This window comes from Hylobates moloch, unplaced genomic scaffold (genome assembly GCF_009828535.3).
Source record: "Hylobates moloch isolate HMO894 unplaced genomic scaffold, HMol_V3 SCAFFOLD_21, whole genome shotgun sequence".
NCBI lineage: Eukaryota > Metazoa > Chordata > Mammalia > Primates > Hylobatidae > Hylobates > Hylobates moloch.
This window is the reverse complement of record NW_026652296.1, coordinates 33,303,903-33,324,283: the sequence shown is the minus strand read 5'-3', so window position 1 is coordinate 33,324,283 and position 20,381 is coordinate 33,303,903. Positions and strand designations below refer to the sequence as shown.

The 20,381-nt window shown below is 50.7% G+C and overlaps 1 protein-coding gene and 1 long non-coding RNA gene across 3 annotated transcripts in view; both read right to left on the bottom strand.

The window, feature by feature from the left end:
* Window positions 1-909: 909 nt before the first annotated feature.
* AP5S1 (adaptor related protein complex 5 subunit sigma 1) lies at window positions 910-10,507 on the bottom strand. Of its 2 annotated transcripts, none has more exons than XM_032143161.2 (3): window positions 10,283-10,507; window positions 8,770-8,961; window positions 910-7,197 (listed from the first exon to the last, which is right to left on the bottom strand). In XM_032143161.2, exons 2-3 carry the CDS (start codon window positions 8,943-8,945, stop codon window positions 6,771-6,773), a joined length of 603 nt encoding a protein of 200 aa, XP_031999052.1. In that variant the 5' UTR covers window positions 8,946-8,961; window positions 10,283-10,507; the 3' UTR covers window positions 910-6,770. The 2 variants fall into 2 exon arrangements, with proteins under 2 accessions (XP_031999052.1, XP_058289146.1); XM_058433163.1 differs by lacking the exon at window positions 10,283-10,507 and adding an exon at window positions 9,038-9,352.
* Window positions 10,508-17,647: 7,140 nt separating this feature from the next.
* LOC116461444 (uncharacterized) overlaps window positions 17,648-20,381 on the bottom strand; it is a 3,479-nt gene continuing 745 nt past the window's right edge. The window contains exons 2-4 of the long non-coding RNA XR_004246059.1: window positions 20,061-20,177; window positions 18,339-18,550; window positions 17,648-17,911 (exon numbers count right to left, since the gene is read on the bottom strand). This is a non-coding gene — a long non-coding RNA (uncharacterized LOC116461444). The remainder of the gene's footprint in view (window positions 17,912-18,338; window positions 18,551-20,060; window positions 20,178-20,381) is intronic.

Genomic DNA, 20,381 nt, shown 5'->3' with positions numbered 1-20,381 from the left:
TAGCCAGGCATGGTGGTGCATGCCTATACTCCCAGCTACTAGGAAGGCTAAGGCGGGAGGGTGGCTTGAACCTGGAAGGTGGAGGTTGCAGTGAGCCGAGATTGCACCGTTGCACTCCAGGCTGGGTAAGAGTGAGACTCCATTTTGAAAAAAAAAAAAAAAAAGAAAGATAATGTAGTATTGGCAAAAGAACAGACAAACAGATTAATGGAACAGAATAGAGAACCCAGGAGAGACCCACATTAATACAGTCAACTGGTCTCTGACAAAGGAGTAAAAGCAGTACAGTGGAACAAAGATAGAAAGACTGTCTTTTCAAGAGATTATGTTGGAACAACTGAACATCCACATGTAAAAACATGAATCTACACATAGACCTTACAGCCTTCACAAAAATGAACTCAAAATGGATCATAGACCTAAATGTAAAATGCAAAACTGTAAAACTTCTAGTAGATAACATAGGAGAAAATCTAAGATGATATTGGATTGGTGATGACTTTTTAAATACAACAGTAAAGGCAGGATCCATTTAAAAAATTGACAAACGGCTGGGCATGGTGGCTCACGCCTGTAATCCCAGCACTTTGGGAGGCCAAGGCGGGTGGATCACCTGAGGTCGGGAGTTCGAGACCAGCCTAACCAACATGGAGAAACCCCGTCTCTACTAAAAATACAAAATTAGCCAGGCATGGTGGTACATGCCTGTAATCCCAGCTACTCAGGAGGCTGAGGCAGGGTAATTGCTTGAACCCGGGAGGCGAGGTTGTGGTGAGCCGAGATTGCACCATTGCACTCCAACCTGGGCAACAAGAGAGAAACTCCATCTCAAAAAAAAAAAAAAATTGACAAGCTTAATTTTTTTTTTTTGGAAACAAGGTCTTGCTCTGTCACCCAGGCTGGAGTGCAGTGGCACAGTCACAGCTCAGTGCAGCCTTGACCTCCTGGGCTTAAGCAATCCTTCAACCTCAGCCTCCCAAGTAGCTGGGACCACAGGTGTGCACCACACTCAACCAATTTTTGTATTTTTTTGTAGAGATGAAGTCTCTATGTTGTACAGGTTGGTTTCGAACTCCTGGGCTCAGGCAATCCTCCTGCCTTGGCTTCCCAAAGTGCTGGGATTACAGGCCTCATGAGCCACCTCAGCCGGCCCACTTCATGAAATTATATGAAACTGGACTTCATTAAAATTAAAAAGCTCTGCTTTGTGAAAGACACTGTCCAGAGAATGAGAAGACAAGCCACAGACTGGGAGAAAATATTTGCAAAAGGTACATCTGATAAAGAGCTGTTATCCAAAATACAAAAAGAACTCTTAAAACTCAACAAAAAGAAATCACCCGAACAAGTTGCCTGTTTTAAAATGGGCAAAAGACTTGAACAGACACCTCACTAAAGATTTACAGATGGCAAGTAAGCATAGGAAAGATACTCTACATCATATGTTATTAGGGAACTGCAAATTAAAACAAGATTTCACTATATACCTATTAGAATGGCCAAAAGCCAGCCGGGCGCAGAGGCTCACTCCTGTAATCCCAGCACTTTGGGGGGCTGAAGCAGGCAGATCACTTCAGGTCAAGAGTTTGAGACCAGCCTGGCCAATATGGTAAAACCCTGTCTCTTCTAAAAATACAAAAATCAGCCAGGCGCGGTGATGCGTGCCTGTAGTCCCACCTATTCGGGAGGCTGAGGCAGAAGAATCATTTGGACGCGGGAGGTGGAGGTTGCAGTGAGTGGAGATTGTGCCACTGCACTCCAGCCTGGACGACAGAGCGAGACTCTGTCTCAGAAAAAAAAAAAAAAAATCAGCCAGGCATGGTGGCACATGCCTGTAATCCCAGCTACTCAGGAAGCTGAGGCAGGAGAATCGCTTGAATCCAGGCAGTCAAGGTTGCAGTGAGGCGAGATAGTGCCACTGCACTCCAGCCTGGATGACAAAGGACACTCCGTCTCAGGAAAAAAAAAAGAATGGGCCAAAGCCAAAACAGTGACAAAACCAAATGTTTCAGAGGATGTAGAGCAACAAAAATCCTCATTAACTGCCAATAGGAATGCAAAATGGTACAGCCACTTTTGAAGACAGTTTGGCAGTTTCTACAAAATGAAACATACTCTTACCACAAGATCCAGGACTCATATTCCTTGGTATTTATGAGTATTTATACTCCCAAAGGAGTTGAAAACTTATGTTCACACAAAAACCTGTACACAAATGTTTGTAGCAGCCATATTCATAATTGCCAAAACTTGGAAGCAACCAAGATGTCCTTCAGTAGGTGAACAGATAATGCACATCCACATAATGGAATACTATTCAGCAGTACTTCTAAAATGAGCTGTCAAGCTCATGATTCTGCCCTGAAAAGACTTGGAGGAATCTTAATGTACATTACTAAGTGAAAGAAGCCAATCTGAAAAGCCTACATATATGGTATGAATCCAACTACACAACATTCTGGAAAAGAATGGAAAGCAGTAAAAGCAGAAAAACTATGGGAGCAGTAAAAGGATCAGTGGTTGCTAAGGGTTGAGGGGAGGGAAGGATGAATAGGTGCAGCAGAGGACTGTTAGGGCAGTGAAACTCTTCTGTATGATACTATAATGGTAGATGCATATCACTGAAAATACATCCAAACCTATAGAATGTACAACCCCAAGAGTGAACCCTAATGTAAACGATGGACTCTGGTGATAGTGACGTGTCAATGAAGGTCCATCAGTTGTAACAAATGACCACTCTGGTGCCCCATGTTGGTGATAAGGGCGGCTGTGCATGTGTGGGGACAGGGAGTAAATGAGAACTCTCTGTACCCTCTGCTCAGTTTTACTGTGAACCTATAATTGCACTAAACAAATAAAGTATATTTAAGAAAATGGTCACAGCCACTTCAATTGCAGTAATAAACATACAAAGACTTGGTTAATGGGTCACAGAGTATTGAATCTGACAAACACGGTTAACTGCATTACAATAAAATATAGGAATAATTGTTTAAAAGAAAAGATTGAGGCCAGGCGTGGTGGCTCACACCTGTAATCTCAGCACTTTGGGAGGCCAACATGGGTGGATCACCTGAGGTCAGGAGTTCGAGATCATCCTGGCCAACACGGTGAAACCTGTCTCTACTGAAGATACAAAAATTAGCCAGGCATGGTGGCACACGCTTGTAATCACAGCTACTTGGGAGGCTGAGGCGGGAGAATTGCTTGAACCCAGGAGGTGCAGGTTACAGTGAGCCAAGACTGCACCACTGCACTCCAGCCTGAGCAACTGAGTGAGACTCCATTTCAAAAAAAAAAAAAAAAAGAAAAGAAAACATTGAGCCCTGGGGGGATGCCGGACAGTGCGCAGCACCACAGGGCTAGAAAAAAAACACCCTGCCCTAAAGGAGACATGATGATCCAATCCCATCCCAGGGCTCACCACCCTTCCAGTCAGTGACCCACATATACGCAGGCCAGTTCCTGCCTTAAAACCTGTGACTTCATGCCGGGCGTGGTGGCTCATGCCTGTAATCCCAGTACTTTGGGAGGCCACGGCGGGCGGATCACGAGGTCAGGGGATGTAGACCATCCTGGCTAACACAGTGAAACCCTGTCTCTACTAAAAATACAAAAAAATTAGCCGGGCGTGGTGGCAGGCACCTGTAGTCCCAGATACTTGGGAGGCTGAGGCAAGAGAATGGTGTGAATCTGGGAGGCGGAGCTTGCAGTGAGCCGAGATTGCGCCACTGCACTCTAGCCTGGGCAACAGAGAGAGATTCTGCCTACAAAAAACAAAAAACAAAAACCTTCACAGGTTCTTCCTCCCTCCAGGTAAGCTCTATTCTCTGGGCTCTACTGCCCTCCTGTCATCACCTGTTGTCCCAGGAGTGTTTGTGGAGGTACACTGGTAACACTACCAGCTGCTCAAAGTCTCTAGTTGTCTCAAGAAGCTGAGGGATGTGTGGTTTGTCCAGGGTTCCTGGGGCGGGGAGAAGAAAGGGAGGAGGCTTGGAGATGGAGGCAAGTTTGCTGCCATAGCCATCTCACTTTTAGTTCTAAATCCTGGCTCCTTCACTTGGCCTTCCTCACTAAAGTGTCCCTTCTTCCTTTGGGTGTTTAAAGCAGTTGTGAGCAGCAATTCAGGGATGCTCAAACCATTGCTGCTTTGCAGTCATTTGCAGTCACCTGGCCTTAGCGCTGTCTCTCCTGGAACTTTGGGGACATTCTGTATCCTGCACTGCACCCAGCAGAGCATCAGGCCCAAGGGAGGCTCGATAAATATAGGGTGAGCATAAATTGTGGTGGAAACCCAGCCCAAGGGGCTGGGGCAGAAGTGTAAAGTGTGGGAAGGGTGCTGGGCACGCTCATCTGGTTAAGGAAACCCTGGTCCAGCTGGGCATCTGGAACAGGAACTGGAGCTCAGCAGCCCCAGGGTGTGGTATCAGTCTCTACTATTCTCTTGTGCATCAGTTTGCCCCACCTCATGGGAACCAGGCCACCAGCCATGCCTAACCTCAACTTCCCACAGCTCCCAGGGGAGCAGGGTCTCAACCTCTTGCTTAAGTTCTGTTTGAAAAAAAGGCAGAAAGAATTTGGATCAGTAAGCTTGAGCCTTTCCATAGAGGACAAAATGGCCTGTTCCCTGAGAACACAGCCAATCCACCAGGACCGCCAGCCTGGGGTGAGGGGTGGACCAGGAGAACAGAACGTAAAGGGAAGGGGTGTCCCTACTAGAGGCCTGTGGGACATTTCCACTGGTGGGACTTGGCCACACACACAGTAACATCCCTTTAAGTCTTCAAGGTCAAGGTGGTTTGTGGCACCATAAAATGGAAAAGGTGGCCTCATCCCAATTATGTTGACAGTGGTGGTAGAAGGCCTGGCATGGCTGGTGGCCTTGGCCATGGACTTGGAAGGGGTAATCATCAGTGCTGCCTCCAAAGTGGGTGTAGGTGGGTCCATCCTGGATGCTAAAGGGCAACTGATGGATGGCAAGCATGAGAGCTAAGCACCTAGGAGGCTCATTCTGCCAAGAAAGCCTCACCTTCCTTGGTAACAGGAAGATCATGAAAATCAATTTAATCTGAGGTGGTTTGTTTTTTTTTCCCCCAACTGAGTAAGTTTAAACCTTCACTAGAAGCTGCTGATTGAAGACCTCCTAACCACCAGCTTTTGGTACCCTACCCATATCCCTTTGGGACTCAACATGGTGCAGGCAGGCCCAGCTCCACATTGCCTGAAGGCTTTTTCTCAGGGGCAGAAAGAGCCAGGGAATGTATGTACCCCAGGATCAACCTGTAACCACTGACTAAAGGCAGTAGGCAAACACCCACAGCCGCCACCTCTCAGGTGAGGTAATTCAGAGGCAACTGCTGTGTGCAGCCCCCAGAGGCACTCAGCTCCCTACCACAGTCCTAATAGGGTGACAAGCATTCACGAGGACTGTGTCCCCTTCCTGCTTCCTGGGATCACCACCCGCCCTACCTAAACCACTCGCACCAATTCTCAGCCCAGGCACTGCTTCTCAGATGGCTCTGCCACAGCCACCTGCCACCTGTGATATATACTTTGGTGGAGAAATGTGTACCACCATCCAAAGGAGGCCCCTAAGGAGACAGAGGTGAGGTGGGCATGAGAGATGGAGGCATCCCAAGAAGCCTCCTAGGGGGATCCTTGACCACAAAGGCTCAGACACCCAGCTTGGGGGCCATCCAGAGAGGCACTTACTCGTAGGAGCAGGATGCACGCATCAAACTCACAGACAGAGGGTAAAATCACACAGCCAGTGCTTTTAATTCAAAATGAAAAATACTTCGTCCAGGCTAGACTGCTCGCATTCACCTGACAGCACCTTCTCTCCCTGCAGATGAGGGAAGGCTGTGATGATTTTATCTTGAGCCTGCCTGGTGGGCATGGGCTTGGCACAAAAGGAGCTGCAGAATCCTGCTGATTGGCAGATGCATTTCTGAACTCTTTGGGGGCTGGACACTGAGCAGGACCTTGTTGATAATACTGCCTAAGTGGGCACAAAGCCAGGGGCTGGGGCCTGCCAGCAATGCAGGCACAGCTCCTCCACCCGCAGGGGGGTCTGAGACCCCTTTTGTGTTTCAATGACTGGGATTTTCTTTTTTTTTTTTTTTTGAGATGGAGTCTCACTCTGTTGCCCAGGCTGGAGTGAAGTGGCGCACTCTCGGCTCACTGCAAACTCTGACTCCCAGGTTCAAGTGATTCCTGTGCCTCAGCCTCCTGAGCAGCTGGGATTACAAGCGGGCACCATATACCCAGCTAATTTTTGTATTTTTAGTAGAGGCAGGGTTTCACTATGTTGGCCAGGCTAGTCTCGAACTCCTGACCTGAGGTGATCCAATCACCTTGGCCTCCCAAAGTGCTGGGATTACCGGTGTGAGCCACTGCGCCTGGCCTTGACTGTGGGTTTGGAAGGAGAAGAGTGGGCTGAGCTCCAGGCAGCTCCTCACCCTAGCACTAGCTGGCAGGGATGGAGGAAGGTGGGGTCAAGGACAAGAGTGGCTGCCGCACTGCAGTGGTCTAAGCTACACAGCAGCTCTAGGCTCAGGAAGTTCTGTGGTTCCACTAACCTGAGGATAGGCAGGACCTCCTCCACCCTCTGCCCAGCCCCTTTCTGCAGGCTTGTGTCGCCCACTTGTCCTGGTATAGCAGCACATCAGAGCTGGGAGCAGGCTGGGCAGGAGGAAGATGACAAGCTTCATCTGGCTGTGTGTCTACCCTCTGCCTGCCCTCGGAAGCACCATCCCAACGAGGAATCAGCGGGGCCAAGCAGCACTGAATTCCTTCTCCAGGCCTTGGACAAACTGGTCGTTGAGGAAAAGCAGCTGACCATGTGGCAGGAAGCGGGTGAGGATGCCCTCAATGCGGTCAGCCCGCAGCAGGAGGTTGGTTCCAGGCGCCAGCAGCCGGAGGTGGTCAAGGAGGAGGCGTGCCAGCAGCCGGAGCGTGCCCTCAGCCAGTAGCAGGTTCTCGTGGGCGTCCAGCACCAGGGCAAAGCCTAATGAGAGCACGCCCAGCCACACCACTGTCCGTGGCTCCTGGAAAGGGTTCTCTGCTGCCAGGCGGAAAGCCCCACGTGGGGCCTCGTGCAGCGGCACTTGCTCATCTGAGGACTGCGGCTGCAAGTCCATGGGGGGCCGGCCGGATGCCTGCTGCTGCAGCCAGCACATTGACTCCACCTGCCTGGGGAGAATGGGCAGGTCAGGCTGGTGGGCTCACACACCAACTCTGCCATCCTCATGATCAACCCTGGTCCTGGGAGCTACCGTCATCCCCATATCTCAAGTAAGAAAAGTGAGGCCTAGAGAGACTAAGTGATCTGCCCAGGGCCACAGAATCAGAAAGTGTGAGCCTCCAGGTCCTGAACCACTTTATTCCATGTGGCCAAGATGGCAGGTTTTCAACCCAGCTCCTTGGGCTGAAAAAGGGCACCAGAGGAAGAAGATCCTGCCCTCACCCTGCTTCACAGAGGCCTTCTCCACATAAAGGAAAGGGAAGCGGCTTGGTCGGGTGCGGTGGCTCAAGCCTGTAATCCCAGCACTTTGGGAGGCCGAGGCGGGCGGATCATGAGGTCAAGAGATCAAGACCATCCTGGCTAACACAGTGAAACCCCGTCTCTACTAAAAATATAAAAAAAAATTAGCCTGGCGTGGTGGCGGGCGCCTGTAGTCCCAGCTACTCGGGAGGCTGAGGCAGAAGAATGGAATGAACCCAGCAGGCAAAGGTTGCAGTGCGCCGAGACTGCACCACTGCACTCCAGCCTGGGCGACAGAGCAAGACTCCATCTCAAAGAAAGGAAAGGGATGAGGCAGAAAATAAACGCCATCGCCCAACATGGGCGGTCCAATCTCCACCCTATCTTGCAACCCTCTCCAAGTATGAAAGAAAGACCTTCCATTGGACCAACAAGGCTTCTTAGAAGCTCCCTTTAATCGTTCCTGAATCACCTTCCAGTCTGAACCACACACAGGCTGGTTTTAAAAGCATGTATTTGGTTTTCTGAGCTACAGGGAGGGGAAGGAGAATGAGAAGAACAAGAGAAAGGCAAGAGTTGGCAGAAGGTTGCCCCAGAGTGGTGCTACCCCACCCAGAATGGGGAGGTCCAGGAGGCTCCAGCACCTACCAGTTCTGGCTGGGTCTGAGAGGGGAAGAGCCAAGGCTAGCCACCCTAGTCTGGAACAGTATATTCCAAACTGTGATCTGGATCCCTGGCTTTCTGGAGTCCTCATGTACCACACCCTCTTTCTTCCTTAGAGATTCATAAAGTCTACAGGCACACTAAAGGCCCTGTTAAGTACTGCACTGAAAAGCATGTTTAATCTGTACTGTCTGCCTGCCTGCTCTCAAATCTTAGTTCTGCTACTTTCTAGCTATATAACCTTGGACACGTCAAATTCCTCAAACATTCTGTACCTCAGTTTACTCATCTGTAAGGTGGGGATAATAACTATACCTACCTCAAAAGACTACTATGAGGGTTAAATGAATTAATATATATAAGATGTCCAGAATATAAATGCTTAGCACTTACAGGCTGAACAAATGCTAATTATACTGATAACAGAATTATTATTTATTTAACCCTTTTCACATAACACTTATGAAAAGCTGTGGAAGACTCTCTGGGAAATGCTACTTTAAAACTTCCTCTCTGCTCCTTAGTCCTCCTATTTCTCTGCATCCCCACTCCCCAAGAATACCTATTACAATCAGGTACGTGTTCAATGAAGGCCTGGGGCTCGGCTGTGTGGTTACCTGGCCACAGCTAAAATCTGTTCCTTCCGGAGAAGCCTGTCCCTCTCGGCACCATGCGGCCGTGGGTCATCAGGTGACTTCTCAGCACCGAAGACGCAGGAGTAGAGCGCTCGGCAAAGGCCCGTGTCCTCAGTATTCGGGGCCCTCAATGTGTGAATGAGGAAGGCGTGGACCATGGCTCCAGGGTGGGTGCTATAGGGAAGCCAGAGACATTGGTAAGGTGAGAGTGAACCCCAGCAGGAGAGGCAACCACAGGAAGGGGGCTGACCTGGCAGTGTCCGGGAGTGTATTCAGAGGCCGGTGAGGCTGAACACCTTGAATAACAGCATCTGAACAATATCACATAACAGAGTCCAGTGGTAAAAAACCTCAGACATACATAAGCAGAATAGAAAAAGAAAAACAAACCAAAAAAAACAAAAAAACCTCAGACAACCCTAAACCTAGTTCTACAAAACAACAGGAATCTTCAAAAGCGTCAAGGTCATGAGGTCATGGAAAACCTGAGGAGCTGCTCCAGACTGAAGGAGACTGAAGAGACCAGATAGCTGAATGCAACGTGTACTCCTGGATCGGGTCCTGGACCAAGAAAAGGGTAATTTGGGCCAGGTGTGGTGACTCACGCCTGTAATCCCAGCACCTTGGCAGGTCTAGGTGGGCGGATCACTTGAGGTCAGGAGTTCGAGACCAGCCTGCCAACATGGTGAAACCCCATCTCTACTAAAAATAAATTAGCCAGGCATGGTGGCGCATGGTTGTAACCCCAGCTACTTGAGAGGTTGAAGCCAGAGAATCGCTTGAACCCGGGAGGGGAGGCTGCAGTGAGCTGAGATCGCACCACTGCACTTCAGCCTGGGCGACAGAGGGAGACTCTGTCTCAAAAAAAAAAAAGAAAGAAAAAGAAAAGGATAATTTCCATAAAGGGCATTATTAGGACACTAATAAAAACTTTAAAAACATTTAAATACGGACTATGGGTCAGAAAAAGTCTTGACCAAGGTTACCCGATTTTGAATGCAGAAGCTTGCCCTTGTTTTTAGAAAATAAACACGGATGTGCCTCTAAATATAGAGGTAACAGGATTTCATATCTGCAACTAACTCACATGGTCCAGGGAAGAAAAAAGGCAGAGACAAAAACAGAGGAAATAATAAGGTAAATGGGGTAAAAGAGGTTACAACTCGCGAATCTCATCAAAGTGCATACAGGAGTTACTTGAAACTGTTTCAAAATAAAAACTAAATAATAGTAACGGTTATCCGGATGGCTCAGTGGCCGGCCTGGGGGTTGAAAGGCGGCGGGTACACCGTCAGTAGGTATCTGTGGCTAAGACTAAATAGACAGTCAGTTTAAACTGGTCAAATAGCAGGTTCCCAAAGGCACTTCGAGAACCAGAGCCCAGCACCCAAGCGCGGACCTCCGCAACCCTCCAGCCGCAAGCACAGCGCGTCATCACTCCGCGCCGCCGCGTTCCCCCTCTACTAGAGAAATGGTAGCGGTCAAGACAGCTTACGTCACTGCCTCCGTAACCCTGAGGCGCAATGCACTTCGGGGGTTGTAGTTTCTTATTCCGGTCAGCCAGGCCTAAATGGGGCACCCCGCCCTGAATGTGTTGCGCCTGCAGCTCCGGTGGGCTGTCGTCGAAGCGTCGCCTCAGCCTTCCGTCCGGGCCCGCGGACTGCCAACAAGCGCTCCCCTCAGTGGCAGGAGAGCAATGGCGGCTGCGCGGCCCGTGGGCGCCTGCGCACGTCGGTCGGGGGCGCGCGCGCCAGCTGACGCCGTCAGGTTGGGCGGAGCGCTCACGTCCAGCTCGGTGCTGCGGCAGGCAGGTGCGGGCGGCATCTTCAGATGCCTGGACTCTTGGCGTGGGCTGGCCTCACAGTCAAAACCCTGCGGCCCCGAGCTGCCCGCAGGGACCATGCTGGTCACTCTCGTTGCGGGCTCGAAGCGTCCCCCGCTCGTTGCCCTAATCAGCTGAACCCCAGGCTGCCGACCCCGGCGGCCGCGAGGGGGCGCCGCGGCTCGGAGCGCGGAGTCTGCGGAAAAGGCCGGGACCTGGTTGTCCCCGGAGGGCGGGGCGCGTCGCCTGCGGCCTTAGGAGGCTCCGGGGCGGGCAGCGGGTGAACCTAGGCCGGGCCGCGCAGCTACGGGCTGCGGCTGAGTTCTTATCTAGCCAACATGTGTGAGAATCACTGGGGCACCAGTTCAAATGTACATTCCTGGGCTGTACCCCCGGAAATTATGACTTTGGAGGGAAATATGGGTATTTAGGCACATGGGTATTTTGCGCGGATTTTAAATACAAATATGTGTATTTTGCGCAGATTCTGAATTTGTGGGTTCCTGCAGCGGATTCATGCTGGCCCTCGGTTCGGCGCAGAACGATTCGAACGCTGCTTCCGAACTCTCAGTGTGTGTCCCTGGCAGATCTGTCAATTTCATTGGGCCCCAGTAAAACCTTGTAGAGTGTCGCCCAGGGCAAACGCTTAGTAGGGCTGACCAGCAAGCCCCCTTCTTGACTGGAGGCCATCAAAACAACAGGGAAGAGGTTTATACCTTAAACCTGAAAGGGGCACTCTGGCACTAACCCCTATAGAGCCTTACGTAAAAGCTCCAACTTGGAGGCTTGTCCCATTGGTGTTTGGGGGCCCCACAAGACCTGCCTGGGCCTCACTGCCTGACTTGCATGTGTTCCTCCAGCCACCATCACCACTCCCACCCCCACCGCGACCATGAAGGTGCACCTCCTTTACCTCTTGGCATGTGAATGGCTTCAGCCTTGTCCCCCAGATGTGCCTTGGAGGCTCCCCCACTGACTGTTCCCCCAGCCTAGAATTCCCTCTCCTGGCCCTTTTTTTTTTTTTTTTTTTTTTTCAGCCTCCCTGCCTCCTCCCACCAGCAATGCTCCTGCCTCAGCCCCCCAAGTAGCTGGGACTACAGGCAGGCAACACATCCAGCTAATTTAAATTTTTTTTGTAGAGATAGCGTCTCACTGTATTGCCCAGGCTGTTCTCGAACTCTGGGCTCAAGTGATCCTCCTGCTTCTCCCCCACAAATTGCTAGGATTACAGGCGTGAGTCTCCACACCTGGCCTTTCCTGTCCTTTTAATTGCCATTGTAGATATATACTCAGACAAAATGGGAGGAAGCCTGCCTGCTCAGGCTGCCCGTCGGCATTCAGCTGCGGCCTTTGCACCCCTGTGAAGGTCTCACCAATAGTGCTGATGGCTTCCATCTTCACTCCCCAGGGCCATGCACAACGCAGGACTGGAGCCGGCTTGAACACGCTCTTTGGTGACAAGGAAGGAGAACAGGGTAGGGTGGCCCAGGCAGGGATCCTACAGCCAGCACCCCCTGAGAAAGTGCACTCTGAGCCCCTTAAGCCATAGGACCCAGGATAGGTTAGGAGGTGGCTGAAGGGAAGCTGCAGGTGGCCAGGGCCTGGCCAAAGCATGTGACAACACATAAATGTGTGTGCAGGTGTTGCGGCAAGCCCAGAGACTCTGGGGCCTCAGCTACGAGGCTGGGGAGTGATGTTGGCACAGCTCCTGGTCCCCAGTCCCTGTCGCTCTCAGCCAGGGCTGGTGTCTGCCAGCTGATTACAGCAGAGAGCTAGCAAGGAGAGGGCTCTGGTTGCTGGGGGCCACCTGGCATCTGGAACACAGTTTCCCAGCCTCTGTCCACTCCTCAGGCAGTGAGTCAACAAGTTTCTGACCACTAGAGGGCTGGCCTCATGTCAGGTGTGTGGAGGAGACAGCTGTGGGAGGCTGGCTTGAGCTACTACTCCCAGAGGACAGTGGGAGACCCAGATGGAGGTGATAGCATGGAGGGCTTCCTCAGCCTGGTGGGAGTGGGGGTTTTGCTTGATGGTTTTGCTGGAGGCTGCTTGTGGGTGTGCCCTGGGAGATCCCTTTTCCTTGGCCACTGGGCTCTCCCGGGTCCAACCCATGCTTCTGAGAGTCTGTTCTGGGTACGTAGGGAATGTCTACGCCTGCTAGCTCAGACATCATCTAAAACAGCAAGCCCAGCAGTGGCTACTCATGCTGACCTCACTGCTCCATGACCCAGCAGCGCCACTCTTGATGTGTACCTGAGTGAAATAAGGGCTGTTGTTCACCAAAAGACACAAATAGAATATTCATAGTATCTTTACTCTCTTTTTTCTTTTTTTTTGAGATGGAGTCTTGCTCTTGTCACCCAGGCTGGAGTGCAGTGGCACGATCTCGCCTCACTGCAACCTTTGCCTCCTGGATTCAAGCGATTCTCCTGCCTTAGCCTCCCGAGTAGCTGGGGTTACAGGCACCCGCCACCACGTCTGTCTAATTTTTGTATTTTCATTAGAGAGGGGGTTTTGCCATGTTGGCCAGGCTGGTCTCGAACTCCTGGCCTCACGATCTGCCCGCCTTAGCCCCCCAAAGTGCTGGGATTACAGGCATGAGCCACCACCCCCGGCCAGTATCTTTACTCTTAATTGTTCCAAACTGGAAACTACCCAAATATCCATCTTTCATGGAATGATGGATAAATTGTGGTATACTCGTACAGTGGAATAGTATAGGGCAATGGAAAAGAACAACTACTGATACACAACATGAGTGACTCTCACAGACACAATGTTCAGTTAAAGAAGCCAGTCACGGAAGTGTACATGCCATGTGACTCCATTAACATAAAAGGTCCAAATCTAGGCAAGCCATGCTGCACTGCTACAAGTCAGAATGGTGGTTATCCTAGGGAGGCAATGACTGGAGAGGCATGGAGCTTTAGAAGATGGCGACATTCCGAGTCTTGATCTGGGTGGTGAATACATGAGTATATTCTCTTTGTAAGTATTAACCAAGCTGGACACTTAAGATACATGCACTTTTCTATATACTAAATTCAGTTAAAACCTTAATAATGGCTGTGACAATTCCACTAAAACGATTTTACTCTGAAGTCTGCCTTTAAACTGGAAGATATAAGAATGTGATAGCCGGGCGCAGTGGCTCACGCTTGTAATCCCAGCACTTTGGGAGGCCGAGGCGGGTGGATCACAAGGTCAGGAGATCGAGACCATGGTGAAACCCCGTCTCTACTAAAAATACAAAAAATTAGGCGGGCGTGGTGGCGGGCGCCTGTAGTCCCAGCTACTGGGAGAGGCTGAGGCAGGAGAATGGCATGAACCCGGGAGGAGGAGCTTGCAGTGAGCCGAGATTGCGCCACTGCCCTCCAGCCTGGGCGACAGAGCAAGACTCGTCTCAAAAAAAAAAAAAAAAAAGAATGTGATAGAATCCTTCCCCTGCCCCAAGGCTTGATTTCTGGCAGGGTTGAGGTTTTTAGCATGAGAAGAAATTTAGAGCATAGCCTTTCATTTAACAGATAACTAAGTGGGCTCAGAGATGCTCCCTGATGTGGCCAGTGTCTCACAGCACAGTGCCAAGTGGAAGGCATCGGGGACATGAACTCTGCTCCCTGGAGCAGCCACCATGGATGTAAGAGAGGTCGGGGGAGGACTGTACGTAGAGGACTTGAACAAGATTGCAAAGGATGGAGATGGCCTAAAAGTGAGAACACACCATTCATTTGTGTGCTCATCCACTCATTCTGCTGGGAGAATCCTCTGGGTGCTTAGAGTTCCCATCAGGCTCTGTTCACACAGGTGCAATGGCCAAGGCAAGTAGGAGTCAAGATGACCAACAGATTCAGAAGTGGGGAGGACTCTGGAGGAGCAATCTGGCAAGACTGTGTGGAGGAGGAAGCATCTGAACTGGGCTTTCTGGAGAGGTAGGAGTTCAGTAGCTGCAGCTGGCAGGAAGGGCATTCTGGATATAAGGACTAGATCAGAGCAAATACAAAGGGTGAAAAGAAGCCAGCCTTCCCAGACTCAGGGTCCCCTGGCCCTCCTTTATTTAGAGGACATGGGTCCAATCAGAAATGGCTCTACATCCTCCCCAGCCGGTGGGGCACTGTAGGAGCCACCTGGGTAAGGCCTCAGGAAAGTCATTGTTTTCCAAATAAGGGGGGCAGACTCAGTGCCATTCTCTGACTTTTTGCGGCCCCAGGGCCGAAAGCTGTGTGCTGAGAACAATGAGGCAGGAAGGAGCCTCGGCCCCAGAGATGCTGCAGAGTCTACTTGTTGAGTGAGGTGTACAGTCATTTATGTGGTTAAACCATTGAGTGGGGTTTCTGTTACATGCAACTTAATGCACTCCTAAGTGATGCAGCATGTGAAGTGGACAGGGTAGAGCCTGGCACCTAGTAGGCACTCAATACATCAATAAATGTTGACAACCGTTAATCCAGTGGCAAACAGGGTAAGGTATCAGAGAGGACTTGATCAGCACCAGAAAAAAAACAAGTGGGGCAGCTCAGAGGTGACGGGGTATCAGCAGGACATCCTGTGGTTGCCAGACCTGCCCTGAAGACAAAACAGAAGAGTCTGAATGTGTTGCGGCCATATGTGTGCATGTTCATGTGTGTGAGGCTTTTTTAATTTTATTTTTTAGACAGTCTTGCTCTGTCACCCAAGCTGGAGTGCAATGGCGTGATCTTGGCTCACTGCAATCTCTGCCTCCCTGGTTCAAGCGATTCTCCTGCCTTAGCCTCCTGAGTAGCTGGGATTACAGGCACCTGCCACCACGCCCAGCTAATTTTTATAATTTTAGTAGAAATGGGGTTTCACCATGTTGGCCAGGCTGGTCTCGAACTCCTGACCTCAAGTGATCCACTCGCCTTGGCCCCCCAAATTGCTGGGATTACAGGCATGAGCCACTGTGCCCAGCCATGTGTGAGGCTTTTACAGGGGTTAGCCCAGGGCTTGTGGCAGAGCTGGGCACCCAGTGGGTACAGATGTGGAATTGTGTGTTTGTGTGTGCCAGAGAAAATGAAAAGGAAGAAAGGTAAAATAAAACACTACCAAAAAAAAAAAACCCAAAAACCTAGAGGAGGTTGAAGGCAACAGGTGGCTGGATTTGTGACCCAGCCCACCTACCTAGAGGGGCCACGTCTCCCTCGTTCTTTCCCTTCCCCTCCCTCTGACTGTGGGCAGAGGTGCCCATCGCCACACCCCCCAACCCTGCTTTTCTCAGTGGTCCTCCAAGTTAGGGGGTTGCCCACAGCCACTCCCTGCCCCCTCACATTGGCCCCTTTCCCACTTTCCCACCCGCCTGCCTTCCACTTTCTATTCACATGGGGTGGGGCCTGCCCCCACAATAGAGGCAGCCTGGCTTGCCTTTTTATTTGTTTGTTTTTTGAGGCAGGGTCTCTTTCTGACCCCTAGGCTGGAGTGCAATGGCGCAGTCTCAGCTCACTGCAACCTCAACTTCCTGGACTCAAGCAATCCTCCTGCCTCAGCCTCCTGAATAGCTGGGACTACAGTTGCACCCCACCACACCTGGCTAATTTTTAAAAATTTTTTGCTGGTCGCAGTGGCTCACGCCTGTAATCCCAGCACTTTGAGAGGCCGAGGCAGGCGGATCACGAGGTCAGGAGATCGAGACCACGGTGAGACCCCGTCTCTACTAAAAATACAAAAACTTAGCCAGGCGCGGTGGCGGGCGCCTGTAGTCCCAGCTACTTGGGAGGCTGAGGCAGAAGAATGGCATGAACCCGGGAGGCGGAGCTTGCAGTGAGCCAAGATTGCGCCACTGCACTCCAGCCTGGGCGACAGAGCGAGACTCCGTCTCAAAAAAAAAAAAAAAATTTATAGAGACAAGGTCTCCCTATGTTGCCCAGGCTGGTCTCAAACTCCTGACCTCAAGTAATCCTCCAGCCTTGGCCTCCCAAAGTACTGGGATTACAGGTGTGAGCCACCACGCCCAGCCAGGGCTTGCCTTTTGGAGCTCCGCTGGTGCCCAGCTGGAAACTCATTGATGTGATTTATTTATTTATTTATTTATTTATTTATTTATTTATTTTTGCAATGGAGTCTTGTTATGTTGTCCAAGGTGGAGTGTAGTGGCTATTCACAAACATGATGATCACGATGATAGCGCCCTACGGCTTTGAACTCCTGGGCTCAAGCTATCCTCCTACCTCACTTTCTCTAGTAGCTGGGACTACAGGAACGTGCTACACCCAGCTAATTTTTAAATTATTTCTTTGTACAGACAGGGTGTTGCTTTGTTGCCCAGGCTGGTCGCCAACCCCTGGGCTCAAGCAATCCACCCGCTTTGGCCTCCCTGTTACTGGTGGGAGCCACTGCGACCTGCCAAGCTGTGCTTTTCTCCTGTGACCCATCACCTAGAATCTTGTCCATGTGCAGAAAGAAAAGGAAACCTTCAGACTGGCTCCTTTAATTAAATGTTTTCAGGCATGTCCTTTTAACCTTTCTGATCTCCTGTCAATCCCTACATTGGCCTTAAGCAATAGTGGCCATAGCAGCCTCTTGTATGGCACTTGCTGTAGATGCCCTTGTTCTTTTTCTTTTCTTTTTTTTGAGATGGAGTCTCACTCTGTCGCCCAGGTTGGAGTGCAGTGGGACGATCTCGGTTCACTGCAAGCTCCGCCTCCCGGGTTCCCGCCATTCTCCTGCCTCAGCCTCCCGAGTAGCTGGGACTACAGGCGCCCACCACCACACCTGGCTAATTTTTTGTATTTTTAGTAGAGACGGCGTTTCACTGCGTTAGCCAGGATGGTCTCGATCTCCTGACCTCATGATCCACCCGCCTTGGCCTCCCAAAGAGCTGGGATTACAGGCGTGAGCCACCGCGCCCGGCCGCCCTTGTTCTTTTTTGAAACAGAATCTTCCTGTGTGCCCAGGGTGGTCTCCAACTCCTGGCTTTAAGTGGTCCTCTCAGCTTGGCCTCCCAAAGCACTGGGATTACAGGCATGAGCCACTGCACCTGATCAGCAGGCCCTGTTCTGAGTGCTTTGCACACATCAGCTCATTTGATCCAATCCACAGCCCTGTGAAGTAGGAGCTGTATTATTCCCATTTTACACATGAGGAAATAGAGGCCCAGTGGGATTCAGCAACTATTCTGGTGTGACACATGTGTCCTTGGAGGTGTACATATCAGTAGATTTCAGCCTCTACTGAAATCTTCTACTGAAGCCTTCTACTCCCCTTGTGTTTCCCTGTCTCCCCCTGTCCTCTCATAGTCATCCCAAGGGCTGGCTCAGCCCTCTTCTCCTGGAGCTCTGGAAGGCCATAGCATCCCTGCAACCCCATCCCTGCTCATCCTCCATGACCCAACCCTGAGAACTCCCTCCCCTCCCTATGCTTGGATGACCTCCTTCCCCAGTGCTCCCAATCCCGAGCCAGGAGGCACCCTCCCCTCAGCCATCCTTCAGGAACATAGTCTTGGCTGGGCCCCAGGAGGACTAGGCCATGTGTGATTTGTCCTTTCAAACAGCCGCACTGCCTGCAGGGCTGAGAGCCAGGAGGCCCCACGAGGCAGAGGAGGCCCAGCCACGTGAGGCCCCTTCCCTTCCTGCTGCCCCAGGCCCCGCTGACTCAGAGCCTGGCACTCCTCCCAGGGTTGTGCGTGCCAGTATGCGCTGGGTGGGGCCGAGGCAACCCTCGCTGCGCCCCTTGGCACCCACACAGACTCCTCCTGTGTGGGGAGGGTGGGAACGCTTCTTACCTTCTGTCCCATAATCAACTGTCTTCTTTGAATAATAGATTGTGAATAATTTCACATCCCAGAACATTCTCTCTCCAGGCATGATTTTCGTGGCTGCAAAACAGCGGCTTCTCCATCATTACGCAACTGGCCTCTCTGATTGTTTCCAGATTGCTCTCGGCCATGCACCTCCTTGTCTAAACTTCGTTCTGCACCACCAGCAGTATCATGGCCTGGGGAGAACAGGGGCTGTGTGCTCCATTCCAGGATCAAGACTGTAGAAATCATGTTTTCTAGATGGTTGTGGGCTGTTGTCAGCAGAAGGACTCAAGGCAATTAACATACAGCTAATGAACTCCAAAGAGGCGCTTTGATTTTTGAAGAATCTGACTTGAGAACAAATCAAGACTAAGACTAATATAGCCTCATCTTTCGACATAGGAGAGTTGGAAAACCGGCTGAGTCTGCGACACCCAAATGCCTGCCACCACCACATCCCGGTATGTGGGTTCAGCACTTGACAGCTAACAGATCTCTTTGCTAGATACAGCAATCACATTTTCTGGTTAAGGGAGTGAAATTAACATTTACCTTTTTTTTTTTTGAGACGGAGTCTCGCTCTGTGTCCCAGGCTAGAGTGCAGTGGCGTGATCTTGGCTCACTGCAAGCTCCGCCTCCTGGGTTCACGCCATTCTCCTGCCTCAGCCTCCCAAGTAGCTGGGACTACAGGCGCCCACTACCACGCCTAGCTAATTATTTTTTTGTCTTCTTAGTAGAGGTGGGGTTTTACCGTGTTAGCCAGGATGGTCTCGATCTCCTGACCTCCTGATCTGCCCACCTAGGCCTCCCAAAGTGCTGGGATTACAGGCGTGAGCCACCGCACCTGGCCTTTTGTTTTTGTTTTTTTTTTGGAGATAGAGTCTCACTCTGTCGCCCAGGCTGGAGTGCAGTGGAGCAATCTCGGCTCACTGCAAACCTCGCCTTCTGGGGTCAAGGGATTCTTGAGCCTCAGCCTCCTGAGTAGCTAGGACTACAGGCGTGCACCACCACATCAGGCTAATTTTTGTATTTTTAGTAGAGATGGGGTTTCACCATGTTGGCCAGGCTGGTCTCAAATTCCTGGCATCAAATGATCTGCCCACCTCGGCCTCCCAAAGTGCTGGGATTACAGGCGTGAGCCACCGCGCCCAGCAACATTTACCAATTTTGATGAGAATGTGGAACGCTAGAACTCTGGGACACTGTGGGTGGGAAGGTAAGGTGGTGCAAGGACCTTGGACAACTATGTGGAAAATACTAAAGTTAAATGTACACACGGTAACCCAGCACTCCACTCCTGGGTATATTTCCAGCAGTTTGTAACAGGCCCAAATAATCCATCGAGGGTAGGATGAATATGTTCTATATCGCAACTGTGGTGGGGGTTATACAACTGTATATATTTGCCCAAACTCACAGAACTGTACACTCAAAAGGGGAAATTTTAGCACTAACTTTGGCAGCACATATACTAAAAGAAAGGAAGACTTAATTTTACTGCATGTAAGTTTTTCAATTTTGAAACAAGCCAGGAGCAGTGGCTCATGCCTGTAATCCCAGCACTTTGGGAGGCCAAGGCGGGAGGATTGCTTGAGCTCAGGAATTCAAGTCCAGCCTGGACAACATGGCAAGATCCTGTCTCTGTAAAAAAAAAAAAAAAAAAAAGAAAGAAAAGAAAAATTAGCTGTGTGTGGTGGCATGTACCTGTGGTCCCAGCTACTCAGAAGCCAAGTTGGGAGGATCACTTGAGCCCAGAACGTCAAGCCTGCAGCGAGCCACGTTTGTGCCACTGCACTCCAGCCTCAGCAACAAAATGAGACCCTGTCTCAAAAAAAAAAAAAAGAAAAAGAAAAGAAAAAAAAGTTCAGCCTGGGCAACATGGTGAAACCTCATCTCTACAAAAAAAAAAAAAATACAAAAAATATTAGCTGTGGTGGCATGCACTGATAGTCCCAGCTACTGGGGAGGCTGAGGTGGGAGGATCGCTTGAGCCTGGAAGGTGGAGGTTGCAGTGAGCTGAGATCA

Coding starts and splice junctions, on each gene's coding strand:
- AP5S1 (XM_032143161.2), bottom strand. CDS start 8,945: ATGGTCCACGCCTTCCTCATTCACACATTGAGGGCCCCGAATACTGAG. Junction 7,198..8,769: donor CAGATTTTAGCTGTGGCCAG/GTAACCACACAG, acceptor CATTCTCCCCAG/GCAGGTGGAGTCAATGTGCT.